Source organism: Marmota flaviventris, chromosome 5, assembly GCF_047511675.1.
Source record: "Marmota flaviventris isolate mMarFla1 chromosome 5, mMarFla1.hap1, whole genome shotgun sequence".
Taxonomy (NCBI): Eukaryota; Metazoa; Chordata; class Mammalia; order Rodentia; family Sciuridae; genus Marmota; species Marmota flaviventris.
Genome location: NC_092502.1, coordinates 43613180 through 43632499, shown reverse-complemented (window position 1 = coordinate 43632499; position 19320 = coordinate 43613180). Strand labels below are relative to the sequence as shown.

At 32.2% G+C, this 19320-nt stretch overlaps 1 protein-coding gene across 2 annotated transcripts in view; it reads right to left on the bottom strand.

Moving 5' to 3' along the window:
• Ythdc2 (YTH N6-methyladenosine RNA binding protein C2) overlaps positions 1-19320 on the bottom strand; it is an 83139-nt gene that overhangs the window by 48403 nt on the left and 15416 nt on the right. For both annotated transcript variants that reach the window (XM_071612193.1, XM_027941134.2), the window contains exons 7-16: positions 18819-18975; positions 15374-15481; positions 14110-14258; positions 12872-13007; positions 7732-7858; positions 7233-7298; positions 1011-1189; positions 713-809; positions 545-632; positions 379-459 (exon numbers count right to left, since the gene is read on the bottom strand). In XM_071612193.1, coding sequence (XP_071468294.1) covers positions 379-459; positions 545-632; positions 713-809; positions 1011-1189; positions 7233-7298; positions 7732-7858; positions 12872-13007; positions 14110-14258; positions 15374-15481; positions 18819-18975 — 1188 coding nt within the window. The remainder of the gene's footprint in view (positions 1-378; positions 460-544; positions 633-712; positions 810-1010; positions 1190-7232; positions 7299-7731; positions 7859-12871; positions 13008-14109; positions 14259-15373; positions 15482-18818; positions 18976-19320) is intronic.

Below are 19320 nucleotides of genomic sequence, written 5' to 3'. Positions count from 1 at the left end.
CTGAATATCTACTAATATGTAAGGCATTGGAGGTACAGCAGTGAATAAGAGACACATGGTCCATGACCACATATAGGAAGAAAACAGAAAATATGTAATACAATTCCCACACTGCAGAAAATTTTCACCATAACTAGCCAAACTTTTAACTTTCTTTTTGTATTTAGTGAGTAGAAGCTAAACTCTGTCTAATTTGTTGAAATAACAAAACATCCTACATACTGATTTTAAAGTAAAATACTCATTTTAGTGAAATCAGCATTTACTATTTTAAATTCATCTAGAAATAAATGTTTCCACTAAAGTGAATTCTGCTTATATAAGCATTTCTTGGAATGGAACTTCATTTAAGTAAAAATGCAACTTGTCCAAACATACCTCTTTCACCTTTCCAGAATCAATAACAAAGACAACATCATTGACTGTGATGCTAGTTTCAGCAATATTGGTGGAAAGGATCTGAAATAGGATATTATTTTATAATTAATATGAAAACAGAAAAATGACTGAAAAAAATGGAAAGATAAGATTTTATGAAGCTTACTATTTTTCGAACACCTGCAGGTGGGTTTTTTAATACTTTCTTTTGATCAGATGTTTGCATATTTGAATGAAGCATAAAAACTTGATATCTGTTGACAATCGAAAGAGAAAATATACTATAGTCCCTGTCTGTTATTTTAAGCAACAAATAGAAAGTTTAAAATTTTACCTATGTGTATTGTCAGCGAACCGCTTGTCATCAAACAGGATACGATCTCTCAGACCAACAATTTCATCATATCCAGGTAGAAAAATTAATACCGCACCTGAAAGAAGAATATTTTTCAATATTGATCTTGTGAAATCAGAGACAATCAACAACTAAGAAACTACATCATACATTTTCAACTACTAGTAAATGACCATAATATGATAATTTTCATTTTTACTATTAATGCAATTATATAAAATTTTGTACAACTAGCATTAATTTTTAAATTCAGTTCTTTTAGACGATACTTATTTACCAGCATCACAACTATGGCAGATATTATATAGAAGATGCATGATTAAATCCAAGTCTACTTTTTCATCATCAAAACTATGGTGATAAGCTTTCAGGAGCTCTCTGTCTTCTGCACTGAGGTCACTTCCATTTGTTTGAACCAGAGAACTTTCATCCAGATTTCCAAATTCCAGAGAAGCACTAAAACAACAACAACAAAAAGCTGATTCCCATTATGTCCTTCAAATTTCCAATATATCCTAAGGAAGATAGCTGACAGTTACTGTACCAACTTTACAGTAAGTAAAAAATTAAACATATAATTCATGTTTTGGTTGCAAGCACATTTGTTCAAAGCAAAATTTGACAAGAAGTGCCTTTAGAAAATCACACTCTGAAGACATTTCTCCAGAGGATAAAAAAATGACCTATAAACACATGAAAAAATGTTGTCATTTGTCATCAGGGAAATACAAACCAAAACCATAGAGATACCACTTCACATCCAGTAGGATAGCTATCATCAAAAAAACCAAAAAGTAAATATTAGAAAAGGTATAAAAAAATCAGAACCCAGGGCTGGAATTGTGGCTCAGCAATAGGGCACTCGCCTAGCACGGGTGAGGCCCTGGGTTTGATCTAAGCACCACATAAAAATAAATAAATAAATTAAAGATATTGTATACAATTACAACTGAAAAATAAATATTTTTAAAAAACTTAGAACCCTCCTACATTTCTGGCATATATGTATTATGGTGCACCAACTTTAGAAACAATGTGGCAGTTCTTCAAAACATTAAACAGAGTTACCATATGCCCCAGTAATTGTACTCCATTTCACAAAAGAAATGGAAAAATAAATCCATATATATCTGTCAATTAAAAAACTGTAGACAAATATTCAGACCAGAATTATTCACAGTGGTCTAAAAGTGGAAAGAACCCAAATGTTCAACAGTTGACAATTGAATATACTCTGGTATATCCACAGAATGGAATATTATTCAGTAATAAAAAGAATGCTACAACATGGATAAACCTTGAAAAGATTATGCAAAGTGAAGACAATTACTAAAAACCAATATCAGGTGATTCCATTCATATGAAACGTCTACAATGGACAAATCTATAGTAACATTAAGTAGATCAGTGATTGTCCTAAGCTGGAAGTGTTGGGGGGAAAATAGGCACTGACTGTTAACAGGCACAAGTTTCTATCTGTGGTTATGAAAATGTTCTAAAATTGATTGTAGTGATGACTACATAAGTCTGTGAACATACATAAGTCTGTGAACATAAAAAAAAAATCACTGAATTGTACCCTTAAATAGATGAATTATAATCATATGTGAATTATCTCATTAAAAATTAAAAACTTGTCCTGGGGTTGTAGCTCAATGGTAGAGCGCTTGCCTAGCATGTGTGAGGCACTGGGTTTGATTCTCAGCACTGTATATAAATAAATAAATAAATAATAAAGTCCATAACATCTAAAATAAATACTAAAAAAAAAATTAAAAACTTTTGGTCATCATTTATATTTTATTAATACATTGCTCCTAATAAATAATATTCTAATGAACTGTCCACATTAAAAAGAAATTCTGTAAGTAATTTTATACAAAAAGCAGGTTAATTATGATATTTTTCAAGAGCTCAGAATCAGTATAAACTACTGAAATCACTTGTCTTCTCATCCTATTATGTAAAAATATAAACTACTGTCATCAGTAATAACTATCAATAGAATTTCTAGGAAGTTCAATTCAACCCAATCTCAAAGAGCTTAGCAAAAAAATTATAAGACTGTTTTCAATAAGAATAATATTAAAGGGGCTGGGGTTGTGGCTCAATGGTAGAATGCTTGCCTAGCATGCAAGAGGCACTGGATTTGAGCCTCAGCACCACATAAATATAAAATATTGTGTCCACCTAAAAAATAAATATTTTTTAAAAAGAATAAGATTATACAACTTTATAACTGCAGTATCTTGAATTTTATTCAAGTTCTATTTTAAAATATTCTATTTTATTGTTTCTTACTTTTTAACGGGTTAATGAAGAAAACATGTTATTTGTTTAAAGGTATAAACTTTAGCTATCACTAACAATAATTCTGTAAGTTTAATTTTTTTTTTTTCAGTACTGGGGATTGAACCCAGGGGTGCTGTGCCACTGAGCTACATCCCTGGCTCTTTTTCTTTCTTTATTTCAAGACAGGGCTGACCTCAAATTTGTAATTCTTCTGCCTCAGCCTCCTGAGTAACTGGGATTATAGGCAAGTACCACCATACCTGGCATACATTTTAATTGATAATGTCATGGTCTATAGGATTTAAAAAAAAAAAAGCCCAGCTGGTCAAGACATAGTATTATCCAGATAATTGCTTTGTTTTGTAATCTGTAATTTGGTAATCTATTGTGTCTAGAACACTTAACAACATAAGAATATCTAGAACATTCAAAGTAGTACTACTAAAAGGATTGCATATTCTAGGAACTACATATTTAAATGGCAATAAAACCTACTACATCAGAATTAACATTTGGACCTATCAAGAATTTTGAGACTTTGTAACCTATATTATCATTTTATGAAATACAAACAACAAATATTTTCATACTTCAAACATTTACTTATAATGCCTGAGACTTACATCTACAGAATTAATCACAAAAACCCAAGTCAATGAATCATTTATATATTCTTAAATGGCAGATTTTTTACTCTATTTTAACTTCAGACTATATTTTTTTTCCGTTTTAAGACTCAGAGGTTGAAAACAAATAGAAACTATCAATGTATTATAATGTATTATACAATGTATTGTTTCCTTTAAATATCTAAAAATATAAATAATTTATCTAGCTATCTAATTTAAACTTATCTCAAATCCCTAATAAAAGATTAGGGGCTGAAGACAGAGCTCAGTGGTAGACTACTTGAGGTCCAATCCTCAACACTGACCAAAAAAAAAATAATAATAATAATAATTAAACTGGTTCCATAGGATTTTTAAAGTATCTGAATTGCCCTTCTGATTTTTCATTTTTAAAAATAATATATATTCACAATATTAATACACAAATAATTTCATAAAAGTTACAACAAAAACCATAATCACACAAGCCTTAGTCATACTACCTAGGAATATTTTCAATTGTTTTAGTCATTTTTTCTATTTACTGCCCCATTTCTAAGTAATATGTACTTTCATTTAATAATTAACAATTTAATCATTATATGTGAACCTCTAATTAATTAAAGATGAGGTTACCACCTCACTTCCATAAACTTTCCATATACTCCAATACTTAAAATTTTCCTCAGCTCTTCATTCAGCCTTGAGTTTACTATAACTATGTAAACATTACCTACTGCTGAGTCAAACAATGCTCTTTACTTTTGACCTTTTTACTTTTCCCAGGGAAATTACGTTTTAATTTTATTTGCTTAGCTTTATGTGAACTTGACCACTAATTCTTCTCAAATTTTCCAAAAGATTTGTAAAGCTTCTTAATATACTCAAATATATTAGTTGATTATTTTTTCCTCTCAGATAACACCCTCCTGGAGCCTGCCATCTTGTGTTCCTATGGGACTAGGCCTGCTGGACAATTGTTGTCCTCACACTCTTCTGTACCAATGACAAACCTTTCCTTTCACCTAACCTCTGTGTTGGATCTACTATATTTTCCTGTCATTTTTTGTTTGTTTTATTTGTTTTACCTCTTTTTTATGGAGCACACCTTCTAACAGTTTCCCAATAAAGGGTGCAGAGAATAAATTTTCGTATCTTGTTCTACAATTCTCCATCTTTTATATCTTCTTCCTACTTTTTAGTAATTTTCTCAACTTCATCTTAGAACACTTCTGAAATTTTTCTAGCACATATTTAAATGAACTCTTTCTTGTTTTTTCATTTATTCAATAAATATTCACTAATCAAACAGTATATCAGGCACTTTTCCTGAACAAATGAAATAAGACATTTACTAATTTCTAGTGGAAAGAAGCTAAAGATAATAAACCAACAAAAAGAGTAAATAAGCAAATTATGTAATATATTGAAGAATAATAGGTTCTACGGACAAGAGAAAAAAGAAAAAGCAGAAAAGGTTAAAAAATGAAGTGCGGGGAGGTAAGCTGCAATGTTAGGGTAAATTTGGGTAGGCCTCATAAAAATGAACCGTAAACAAAGATTTGTGTCCTATTCCTTTTCTATAGCACACTACTTTTGTTTCATGAAAGTAACAATAAAAGAACTGTATTCTTCTGTGTAAGTATCAGGCACTAACCAATTGTGTCACTGAAGCATTTGAAATACTATATTCTTCTAATAATAGAAAAATTATAGTTTTGTTTTTATAAGTTTTTTTCTGAACACTGATGCTTAGTTTCATCTAAGTTCCAGAGGTTATTGTGCTAATGTAAATCTGTCTTATTTCTCTGGTTTATGAGTGCTTTCCTCTCAAAAGTCTAGTGATCAGTCCTTGGAAGTCTGTTCATTTTAAAAGAGTAAAGCACCAAAAAAACTCCAAGTACACATGTAGAGATTACAGAGTCATTTGATTTAAAGATGGTCATTTCATTGAAGAAACACTAAACCTCTTATAAATCTAAACATTTTCTCTAGTCTTTGGTCTATTTTTCTAAGAAAGAATTGTCAAGTTTTCTGCCAAAGAACATATATACTTCAAACAGGAAAAAGTGACAGTGGATGGCATGGGAAAGGAGTAGATGGTACTTCAACTATCAATCTATGAACTTTCACTTAAACCTCTTTGTTGTTTGATACCTTGCCCTCACTTTCTTATTGCACCTGGTAACCCCAAGTCTAAAGCTTCTATGGCTAATTTTCAATAATCTTAAGTTCAAAGCCTCTCTGGCTTAATTTTATTTAATACACCTCCCATTTCCGGCCAAGATGTATCAACTGGCAGCAGAAAAGAATGTGATCTGGAGCTCTAAAATGTTCATTACAAAATATGTCACCCAGTTCTGGTGTATGTATGTATGTATTTATTTATTTATTAGCTCTTCTTTCATTGCTTCATTCAAAGATATTAAAGGAGTTTGTCTCTCACTGACTGGCTGAGATTTCTTAATTCTGCTAATTCAGTTATCACTAATCAATTAGCTTCCTGGCATCCATAAATTTTTAACATCCTCCATCAGTTGTTGCATCTTCTCAGTCTCTTCAACTTTATCATTCTACACCTTTCATATTCCTTTATTGTTATTTTAATATGGAAAATGCAGAGATAAATACATGTGTTCTGTCTACTATGTTCAAATGGCAATCTCCTTTCTAATTTTTTTAAATAAAATAAAAAATAAGATATTATAATACAACATTTTGTGTGTGTGTGAGATTTTTTTCCCATTTTTTTTACTGTTGTATTATAGTTGTACATAACTAAGCCTGATCTTAAGCAAGTTCCTTAACTTTTCTAGGCTTTGGTTTTCTCATCCATAAAATAAGGACAATAAGGAGCTAGGGCTGCGGCAAAGCGGTAGCTCACTTGCCTGGCATGTGTGAGGCACTGGGTTCAGTTCTCAGTACCACATATAAATAAATAAAATAAAGGTCTATCAACAACTAAAAAAAATATTTAAAAAAGGGGGGTTGGGGTTCTGGCTCAGCAGTAGAATACTCACTCGCCTAGCACATGAGGCCCTGGGTTCGATCTTCAGCATAAAAATAAATAAAATAAAGGTATTGCATCCAACTATAACTAAAAAATAAATATTAAAAAAATAATAAGAACAAGTACCTATCTCTAAGGGTTGTTTTGCAGATTATGTACAAGAACTATGCTCAGTGGCAAGCACCCCATGTGGTGTGAGCCCTCAATGCAGGATGAACCCTGAGTGCGGGGGAAGCAATTACTGAATGTGGGTGAACACCTATTGTGGGCTTGACATACCCCACAGGGTGAGCATCCAGTGCAGGAAGATCTGGTGAACCCTCAACACCATTCAGTTCATATTAACCATTATACAGGGAATCAGTTTGCCAGGAGGTAGCTTTCCCCACCACTGACAGCTCTTAATAGTATAACCTCTTATCAGCAACTTTAATAAGTCAGAAAGAAAATTTTCTTATACCCACAGAAAAAAATTATCTGGGTAAGAGAGACTATAAATAGCCTACATTTATATATTCTATGATTTACATAGCTAGGTAGTTTTTAAAAAGAAGGCAAGGTTAATTTTTAAAATAGTATAAGGTTTTACCTGTAAGATTCTAGAAGATCCACAATTTCAGTCTGCCCAAAGTGTTTAGCCCAATCTAAAGCCATCCTGTCAAAATTCAAAGATATTAGACTAAGACAGAAAAATAATTTGTTCTCAAAATTATAAAACTATTCACTCAAAATTATAAAACTATTCACTCAAAATTATATATTTATCCACTAGAAATATATTAACAATTATAACTCAATCTTGGAGTTTTTTTTTCCCTTTTGGTGGTACTGAGGATTAAACCCAGGGGTGCTTCAAAACTGAGATACATCATACATACTCAGCCCTTTTTATTTTTTATTTTGAGACCAGGTCTCACTGAGTTGCCAAGGCTAGCCTCAAAGTTGTGATCCTCCCATCTCAGCCTCCCAAGTAACTAGGATTACACCCACTTTACAATTGTTTTCAATTTAAAGACAAACATAAGAATTTAAAAAAAGATATGTGCAGCTACACAAAGACAGAAAGAATGGATGTAATCTAAAATTACCAGCCATTTGATGCTTTACTATGGACATTGGCTCCCATGCTAATTAACTGCTCTACTTGACTTGTAAAACCTCGTCCTGCAGCAACCATCAGAGCTGTTGCACTGGTTTCACTATGTCTGTAATCAACTAAAAGAAGAAAAGGAAAAATGAAATTGTTAAATTTACAAAATATTTAAAACTATTTTGTTTTTTAAATTTAAGTGGCAGAATTGACATGTTCCTTCACTTTACTTAATACATTATATAAGCCTCAAATCACATCATCCAAGGAAATCTGCTAGTGATAAGCCCAAATATAAACAGGATGGAATAGAGTGTCAGTTTTAAGGTAGAAGGAATGATGGCTATTAAACTGTTTAAAGCTCACCTATATAATTGAAACAGAAAAGGAAAGTTACTAGCTTGTCAAACCCTCAATCATCTTAAATCTATATATTGCAAGATATACTTAAAGAATTAAAAAGTTAATCCTCAGGCTGAGGATGTGGCTCAAGCGGTAGCACGCTTGCCTGGCATACACAGGGCGCTGGTTTTGATTCTCAGCACCACATAAAAATAAAATAAAGATGTTGCGCCCACTGAAAACTAAAAAATAAATATTAAAAAATTCTCTCTCTCTCTCTCTCTCTTTAAAGAAAAAAAGTTAATCCTCATTAGTGACTGATAATAAATGACTAAAAGCTTCAAGCAAAGTCCATGATAATTTTTTTGTTGGTTTTGCTTTTAATCCCCCTTATTCAAGACTACTATTTCCCAAAACGCTTAATAAGAATGTTTTAACCCATTTGCTATTGCTATAACTACAGAGACTAAGAGCTTCAACCTGAGACTCAGTAATTTTTAGAGGAAAGAGGTTTATTTAGCTCACGGTTCTGGAGGTACAAGAACATGGTACCGGCATTTGTACAGTTTCTAGTGAGAGGCAAGAAGTGCTCAACACATGGAGAGAAGTAGTAAGGGGCCAAGGGTATTCAATCCAAACTTGTCAGAGCAAGAACTCACAGTCTTGAGAAAAGCACTAATTTCTCTTAAAGACCTAATCACTTCCTAAAGGTCCCAACACCTCTCAACACTACCAAACTGGGGATCAACCTGAGTTTTGGTGGGGACAAACCATAGTAAGGAACAACACTGGCAGAAGTTTACTTCTCACAGAAGCCCTCCATAGGAAGATAATTTAAGTTCCATTACAAGTTCCTTCCAAGAATATATTCCTAAAGCAATTCAAATATAATTGCTTAGGATTAGTTTGCCTAAATTACAAATTGATATTTTCAGAAAGAATTCATCCCTAAAAACAAACCTATTATAATTTAAGAAAATTAACAAAAGAAAAAAATTGATCTTCCATACATACCCAATTATTTTCATTATTTAATTAATACCCTAAAATAAGTATCCATTATCACTATAAACCACAGGTTTTTAAATGGATAGAGAATATACAAGAGAATTACCTCAGGCTTCTGTTTTTTATATTTTTAAAGAAGGTCTAAGTCCACTGCAAAATTGAGAAGGTAAAGAGACATCCCACAGACCCTCTGATCCACAATGTATAGTCTCTCACATTACCTACCAAAGTGGTAAATTTGTTAACAACTGATGAACCTGTACTGATACCTCATCACACAAATTCTACTGGTGTTATACATTCTTTGGCTTTGGACTTGTATTTTTATTTTTTATTTTGCTTTTTATTTTTGGAAGCATAGATAGACACTTGATTTTCACTATTAGAGAAGAAAGTTACTAGATCATGAGGAGAATAAGACAGCCTACATAGCAAAGAACCGGGACCTTCTGGTAATAGCATCAAACTGAGGTTTCTTGCCAACAGCCATATGAGTGAACCTTCCTAGAAGCAGATCATCCAGCTCCAATAAATCTTTAGATGACTACAGCATTCCCCTCTACACCAACAGCTTAAATGTACCTAATGAGAGACTAGGAATCAGACTACTCAGGTAAATTACTTCCAGATCCTTAACTCTCAGGAAGTATGCAATAAATGTTTCAGACTGCTAAGCTTTGGAATCATTTGTATTGCAGCAAAAGGTGACTAATATGGCCAGCACAACATAGAATGTCTAGTCTTACTAATTATTAGCTACATTTACAGGAACACATGGGGAAAATGATGGTACTAAAAATAAATCCATAAAGCTCACAATTTCTGGGATCACAAGAAGAAATCCAACTCTGCTGCCAACTAAGGGTAGAGATATTAGAGATTAACAAAAAGTTGGAAAATGAAAAACTGTTCATAAAGCTACTGTTACATTTTTTGTTTTCTTCATATGGCTAAAGATATTAGAATATTAGACTCAGGAAAATGTATAAACTATACATTAATAGACAAGGAGTGTGAGACCACAGGATGACCATTACCAAAGTAATCTAGTATTTGCTAAAGAAATATCTAGAAAGAGAGGCAAGAATAACAAATATTTAAAATGTAATATATCTCAGACTTTAAATCTTGTAACTTTCAAGTAATATTGCTTAATTTTTCACAGTAATATATTTTCAAAATGGAAAAAAACAGAATGCCAGAAAATTGAAGATTAACAAATATATACATTTTCAAAAAATTATGAGCTTTAAAAAGTAATCAATATGAGCCAAAATAGATTTACAAATAACAAGAAAATGACAAAGGATCCTCATTTATTTAAGAGGTTTGCCAGACTAATAAGTATACAGGATTATAACTGTTTAAACAATCACACCTAAGTATTACCTAAAGCCTCTTGTTGCATATCACAATGTTTGGTCTTTGACCAATCCCATCAACTCAATAAACTGAGAAAGCCTATTAATAAAATAAACAAATGGAATTTTTTAAAGTTGTTACACAGAAACAATGGGCCAAATCAAAAGATAAGATAAAATTTAAAAGGAATAAATGGTATGTCTTAAATTCAAAATAAGTTAGAATAATAAATACAGGATTTTCAGAGACATAAAAATCAATAAGACAATGTGGTTGACAAAGAGGTAGACTGAATTAATATAAATAAAGAGTAGAGATTACTTAGGCTAATAGACCTATTCTATCCTAAGACAGTAACTAAGAGATTAAACTCAGAACTAGACGCTGGGCTTTTTAGAAGGATAAACTAAAACATGTCCAAAGAAGGAAAAAAACAAAACAAAAGAAAAACTTCTAGGAAAAAGAATAACTGTTCATACCCCAAGTCTGTCAGATATAAATACATACTAAATTTCTTCATTATCACACTATAAGCAGAAAAGGGTAAAAGCAGATGGGTTTCGCTTCAACATATTACAAAATTATAATTAAAACAATCCAAATTTGAAAGAATATCCTCAAGAAAGTTAGTGAACTTACTGTCATTAAACATATTCAAACAATTTATCATTTGGTAAAGATATCTAAAAGTAATAGCATTATTGAACACACATTTTGAAGGACTTACTATGAACTTCTAGAAACCCAGAGATGAGTAAAACAGATAAGGGTTCAGCCCTCATGCAGTGTACATGAAACAGGGAAAAATTAAAAATATATGATGTCAAGTATTGAAAGGACAAAAGGCAGTCAAAGATGCAATCACAGAAAGGACTTTGATTTTCCTTCACAATGTAATAGCAAGCATGGGAGAGTTGAGAGTAGGACAATGGCAGTTTTGAAAGAATAAATATGGTTGTTTTATGGAGAACAAAATGCAGCAACATAAGAATAGAAGGAATCAGTGGGCTACCACAATAGTTCAGGAGAGAAATGTGGGCTTGGACTAGGATGGTGGCAGGCGAAGTGAAATGTGATCAGATACAGATTTATTTTAGAGAAGCCAACAGGACTTGCTTTGGATTATATATGGTTTATGAGAGCAAAGTCAAGGATGATTCTACATATGCTTTGTTGCCTTAGCAACTAGGTGAATGGCAATGCTGACTTAACTAAAAAGGAAAACATGAAGGAAAGAGCAGGTTGGGAGGAAAGTAAATAATGAAGGAATCAAAAGGTGTTTGAGACATATCCAATTCTATCTACCTAACAGACAAGTAACTAGAGATGGCAAGTGATCAGGTATATTAAAGTCAGCGAGGAAGTTAGGATGCCAACTATAAAAATTAGAGGTCATAGGGCTGGGGATGTGGCTCAAGCAGTAGCGCGTTCGCCTGGCATGGGTGAGGCCCGGGTTCGATCCTCAGCACCACATACAAAACAAAGATGTTGTGTCTGCCAATAACTAAAAAAAAAAATAAATATTAAAAAAAAATTAGAGGTCATTTAAAATATATATGTACTACATGACTAAATGAGATCCATGTAACAAGTAAATGTAAATAGAAGTAAGGTCTAAGGATCAAGGTCTGGGACATGCCAAGTTTAGAGGTCAAGAAAAGGAAAAAGATCCTCTCAAGGAAACCAAGAAGTTATAGTTAGGAAAATGAAAGAAAGTAAGCTAAATATGAAATATCAGATGTTGATCAAAGATGGTGTTTCAAAAAGGAAATGATCAATAATAATCATAATTACAATAATGCTGAGAGGTTTAGGTAAGGAGATTAACTACTTAACATTTATATCCTTTCCAACAATTCACTCTGCCTTTTGCCTAGAAGCTTATAGAGATCTGAAAAACCATCTAACAAAATGAGGATAACTCATTAGTGGAAATTACATCACATGACATAAAGTATGTCTATATAGCAAAAGAAAATACTAAAATTTTTCATTTACTAAATGAGCAATCTAGAGCAGAAGTTACTACCCATTGTTTTCTTCTGTTTTTTGTTTTGTTTTTTTCTTTTAAATCAGAAACCTCTTTGAGAACCTAAGAAATAACTTTCTAGGGGTTAGGGGATCAGAATGTACATGTGTACAAAACGTATACATAAAAGCATTTTTGTAAACAAGTGTCATGTACATACAGACCTCATAAAACTATTCTGAAGATACTAGGTTAAATACTTGATTTAACATAACACTTACTGATTCCACTACGATATGATAATAAGATCCTGATTTTCACATGAGACATAAAATAAGTACTCCAAAAGATCAAATTACCGGGTGTGAACAAAAAATGTAGTATATACATTTTGAACTAAACTACAGTTATACTATAAATAACTGCAAGAGTAATTTACAAATTCAAATAAACTTACCACTAACGTTTTCAGTTAAAATAAGGTGAAAGACCTGAGCAAATGCATCAACATCTTTATGTAACCATATGTCAGAAAGACAAGCATCCATTTCCTTGATTAACCATGGTTCAAGGCAATTCACATCTTTTTCTGTCTTTATATTAAAAAAAAAAAAAGATTATAATCACCCAACAACATTTGCTTGCAAAGAATGGAAAACGGCCACAATAGCTACAAGAACTACTAATCATATGACCATATGACGTTATATATTATATGTATTATCGCAAAAGTTCCTCATTCCATCTTACAAACTTTATGACACACAATATTCTTATCTTGTTCTTACATTAACCTTTTATCTGAGAATGAGTTTGTCAACAAAGGACTATAATCCAGGCACAACATTAATTATACTTCTGATAGGATTTTGCTAAATGTATCTATACATCAGTGATTCCCTCTTCAGCTACAGGTTAGAGAAAGCACCAGTGCTTTCTAACACTGATGCCAGGTACCTTTTCAGAGCAAGAACATCAAAATCTTTGTTGTAAAGGACCAGGTTCCACAGGACTTTTTAGCTCATTGGTTATGTAACTGTCAGCAAGGTCACTAATTTACATGGTCAAAATGCTGTTCAGACTCAAATGGATCTCTCCTATACTAAATAACAATTTTAAAACATTCCTTGGTCTTAGTTTTTTTATTGGTACATTATAATTGCACATGACAGTGGGATTCATTATACCATATTCATACATGCACATAATTTGATCAATTTCATTCTCTAGTACATTCCCTTTCCCTCCTTTCTTCCCTCCCCTAATCCACTCTGTTAAAACTGAGTGAAGTATTTTTTTAAAAATACTTTAAAAAGTATTTTTAAAAGCTAATGTATAGTTTGTTTGGATGTATTAGAATTTAAACATTGATTAAAAAAAACTACAAGTATCTCTGCATTATGTTATTTATCTTCTCATGCTCAAAACAGATTCTTTTCTAAAAAGAAACTTCAGGGTTAGGGGTACAACTCAGTGGTAGAGTGTCAGCACCCTAGCATGTGCAAGGCCTTAGGATCAATACCAGCTTTGTGACAAAAAAAAAAAAGAAAGAAAAGTTGTTCTTGAAAATACGTTGTCATCTAAGATAAACTAAGAGAACTACCCTTCAATTATGTAGTAAAAAATAACTAGTTCAAAAAATATTCCTTAACCTATATATTTTCACTCAAAAGTGTGAAACCAGTAAGGTCTTACCAGCTGACTAAAGACAGCATCACCACCATCATCCAATAAATCATACTCTTCAGTCACATTTGGAACAGTTCTCTGCCTCTGAGATTCAGGCTTGAAAGTATTCTCTTGAGCCGAGTACCATTCTGTAAGGGTGGTTTGTTGTTTCTCTTCTAAATTGATTACCAAAGAAAAAATAATTAAATAAGTCCTTTCCTTTTTAAAATGTATTCCTTTGTTTTAAAAATATTAAGTGAATCTTATATCACATAAAAAGCTGGCCTTATTTTGCAGTTACTTTTAAAACTATATCAAGAATATTTAGTGAAATGTATTATGCAAAACCATAAAGACACGTATAACTGCTTAAAAAACATCTTCATCTATTGGTAAGAAGCTTAATTCTAAGTCAGTCCAGAATTAAGAGTATTTTTATCCATTTGATACATATTGTTTAAATCAGTGACTAATATTCATATAGCACTTTAAAGAAAACCATTTATTAAATTCCTACCAGTTGTTTGACATATGATTATGTATAATTCAAAAGTTTGAAAAGTTTCAAGATCTAAGAGTTTCACAATTTACATATACGTGATTCTGCACTGCCTGGCAAAATAGGAGCTGATTACTTAAACTTTTGAAGTGAAGAATCCAAATGAGTTGATATTTGTCTATTGTTATACAGAATAAACAAAGGAATCAGAGTTTGAAAGCAATATCATATTGATCAAGGCAGCTAAACAAAAAGGAATCTAAACCCCAATTCAAAAGCTGTAATATAGTATAAATTATTACAAGATGTTTTAATAGGCAAATAATGTTATATTTGAAATACAAATGTAACCCCAGAAGACTATCAAGATTTGTAAATCTTCACATTTTTATAAAAGATAAGCCCATCTTTGCTCAGATGCTACTCTTTTTATTCCCTCTTATCTACTTCCCACTCCCACTTAGGAGAGAGGTGGTATGCAGCCAGCATACACTCTTTTGCTTCCTTAGAACAATGGTTGAATCTTTGGATATAAACATACTCAAATTTCCTCAATTCGGGCATCCCCTTTCAATTCCTTTTTATAGATTGCCACTTTGAAAATACAAACCACAATGCAAAGGTATATTTGGGATAATATTCTAACATAATTTTCCACAAATATATGCAAGAGAATAACACTTTGAAGCATCCTTATACTTCCATAGGATAAAGATGGAGTACTCCAAGGATAAAGATGGAGTACTCCAAAAAAGTCATTTTAAATAGTAATTTCTTTGATAAAAAGTTTACCTCGATGTTTTTCTTTTTTGTACTTTAACATTTCTTTGTTTGTATATCCAGTAGTTCTTAAAATGTCTTCCAGAAACATTTCTTTTACTTCAAATGGTCTTCCCTGTACTAAATAATAGAAATTTTTAAAAAATAGTCAATTTGCAACTCAGAGATACTTGACTTTTTATAAAAACATCAGAATCCCAAGTTAATGTAATATTCAAAAGCAATGCCAAAGCTCAAGTGATCCACACAATATTGTCTTTTAAATATAACTTCATTTTTTAGACAACTGGATATAAGACAATTTGCTTATTTTTTCCAGTGTTTACTATCTACCTATCATGTGTCCAGCATCACATTAGAAACCACAAATACAAATGGCAAACAGAAATAGAGCTACTTTTGTACCCTTCAGGCACACCAGCAGGGGAGACAGACACTGATCCAATAGTCCAGAAAATAAAAACAATAATATAGTTGTCCTATGAGAGAGAAGTACAAGACAACATGACAGTACATAACAGAAGGATCTGACTACACCAAGAAAATCATCCTCACTGAGAAAACAAGGAACAAGAGAAACATATAGACAAAGTAATTATACTCTTAGAAAGGAAAGAGTGCGCAATGAAGAAAAATAGCTGTGTAAATTCTGTGTAGTAGAAAGAAGAATGTTTTCAAGAAACTAAAAGGTTAACCTACTTGGAAAATGGTGGGAAACAAGGAGCAGAGAGAGAATTGTAGTTCAAGATGAGGTAAGAGAACTATATATCAAGGGTTTAAGTCTGTCCTGAATTAAGACTATTCAAAAAATTTAAGCCCAGGAAGTATTAAAAATCATAATTCCACTTCAAAAAGATGATTCTGGCCACAGTGTAAAGAACAGATTTAAAAAATAGTTGAATGGGGGCTGGGGATGTGGCTCAAGTGGTAGCAGGCTCACCTAGAATGCATGAGGCACTGGGTTTGATTCTCAGCACCACATAAAAATAAAATAAAAGATATTGTGTCCACCTAAAACTAAAAAATAAATATTAAAAAAATATATTTAGAAAAATAGTAGAATGGAACCAGACCAGATAGGAACAATTTTAATTCATCACAATAACTTAAATGAGACTGGAGATGCTGAAAAAGTAGTAAGATTTTTGAGAGAGGAGGTAAACTATGCAGAATTTAGCACTACACTGAATATGACAGAATGATAAAGAAGTGTCAACTATGATTCTTAAATGTCTGGCTTGCAAAACCAGAAGGATGTTACTCTGATATAATGAGGAATGCAGAAAAAAGAAGCAGGTTGGGTATTGAGAATAGAGGTATGGTTTCACCCACGTCAAATGTACAGTGCTGAAATAAGTTTTCCATTAAGAGGTTTAGATTTTATGCTCCTAACCACCCAATATTATGATAATGTATGGGTTTGTGATTTACGTGACTAGGGTAACAGTAGTATGATTAACCCAGACAGGCAACACAAGAAGAAAAGCAAATTTTGTAGAATAAGTACTTAATTTGGGGCATATTAGAAGTGAGCTGCCTGTCAAGATATCTAAATTTAAAACTCTAGAGAACAATCTAAATTGAAAATAAAGATTCAGGAGTCATCAGTATATACCAGAAAACAGAAGCAAAGGGCACAATGAGAACTTCCAGGGAAATTAAGTATACATTTCCAATAGCTAGTGAAGTGTAACACAGAGCAGGGAAGAAGGAGGAAAGAAATCTAATGATAATAAGAAAGGAAGGGAGAATGAATAGAAAGAAAGAAATGGATCAAGGGAATAATCCTAGCAAATGCCATGACTTAAGCACTCTGCAAAGGAAGAAAAACCCATATAGAAAGCACTATAATGTAGAGTAAAAGCCAGGAGACAGTAGTGCTAAATATATGGGATGTGAGCATTTCAGAAAGAAAAAAAAAGAGGGCCAACTCTGAGAAATAACACAGAAAATTTAAGTTAAGATTGTTGACTAAAGGCTGGGGTTGCAGCTCAGTGGCTGGGTGCTTGCCTCATATGTATGAGGAACTGGGTTCAATCCTCGACACCACATAATAAAAAACAAATAAAAGTCTAAAACAATTTTTTTACTAAAATCTGAATATTAGACTTGGTAATTTCATCAGTGTCCCAAAAAAAAGTAAAAACTCATAAGCGAGTAGCCCTGTACACTTCAAAAATATAAATAATTTCAGCTTTTTTGAAAATGTAAAGTGGCAAAAGCTATTAAAATTGAAAGTCATATAGACTTTTCCTACTCAGCAATTTCACTTTCAAGACATATCTCTAGAGTTAAGAGTATATAAAGAATATACTATAAACATGCTCTTCTTAACATTTTTTTATATATGGTGAGGGTTGGGGAAGGGATCTAGAACTAATCTGAATGTCCAAAAATAAAGGAATGGTTAAATAAGCCATGGTACATCCATATTATGAAACTCTAAAGCAGCTGCTTAAAATAATGAACGAGACTCAGAGCTACTGAACTGGAGAACTGTTCATGATTTACTGTCATATAAATAAAGCAAATTACAAGTAATATATCAGGTATGTACTCAATCTTGTAAACCTTATATACATGCATATGTTTGTAAGAGGCTGGTCAACCTTAGCTGATATATACAATGCTTTTAAAACCCATAGTATCAAGAAATAAGAAATGGAACAAAAAGAAGACAGGGAAGATTTTCTCTACATATGAAGAAAACACATACAACTATACAACTTCTGTAACTTTTGAAAAGGAATTTATAATTTTTTTTTTAAGAATTGGGGGGAGTGGGATTGTGGCTCAGCGGTAGAGCACTCGCCTAGCACGGGTGGGGCCCGGGTTCAATCCTCAGCACCACATAAAAATAAAGGTATTGCATTGTGTCCATCTACACCTAAAAAATAAATATTAAAAAAATTGGGAAAAAAATCAGTTCTTATTAAAAAACAAGAGAAAAGTTAAATGTCACAATATTAAGAAATGAACGAGGAGTACACATGGGAGCACAGACTAGTTTACAAAGGAATCTAACAATAAAGGGAAGAAGCTATAGGTCAGAATTTAAAGGGAAACACAGGATCAAAATAAGGCATACTTCTTTTGTTTGTTTTTTTACGTTGTAGGTAGACACAATATCTTCATTTAATTTTTATGTGGTGCTGAGGATCGAACCTAATGCCTCACATGGGCTAGGTGAGTACTCTACCACTGAGCCACAACTTCAGCCCCGCATATTTCTTTTTAAAAAGAGTACCGAACTGGATTTACTACACAACACCAAACAGCTATAGAAGGAAAAAGAGAAGTATGAAACAGAGAACTATGATATCTATATCACAGGAAACAGAAATGGATACCCTCTACTTCCAAGCATTTTCCAATTTCTGTTAGAAAAATATATACAATCATACCCCAAACTGTTCTTTCATAAAAATTATAGATGAAAGTTTATAATTTAACTTACTATATATAACTGGACAACTTCCAAAATATCTTATAAAAAGATTTACATCCAAGGCAGCACTAGAAAGAATTAGTTTCAAAGTTGGATGCTTTTGCAACAAATCTCTTAACTTTGTAAGTAAAAAATCACTAAATCGATCCCTTTCATGCACTTCATCCTGCAATAAACAGAAATAAAACAATGGAACAATTAAAAGATTATGGAGGACTAAATCTTTAAAATATTGGCACTACAGGACTTACATTAATTCAAATTAAACATGGACAAGGCCAATCATTATTAATGGAACTTCTGGGTTATGGACAATTCAGAAATAATTGGACATTAACAACTTACTGTGGATGACAAAAGTTCTGCCTTTTATCGCACAGAATATGACTATAAAAACTATAATGAATTCAAATTAGTTATGTTTCTGTTAACATCAGTCACAGGTGCATTCTTTGGTTTTCATAAGTTTCCAAGAGCTCTTATTAAAAGCTTATAGATTAAAAACTTAATC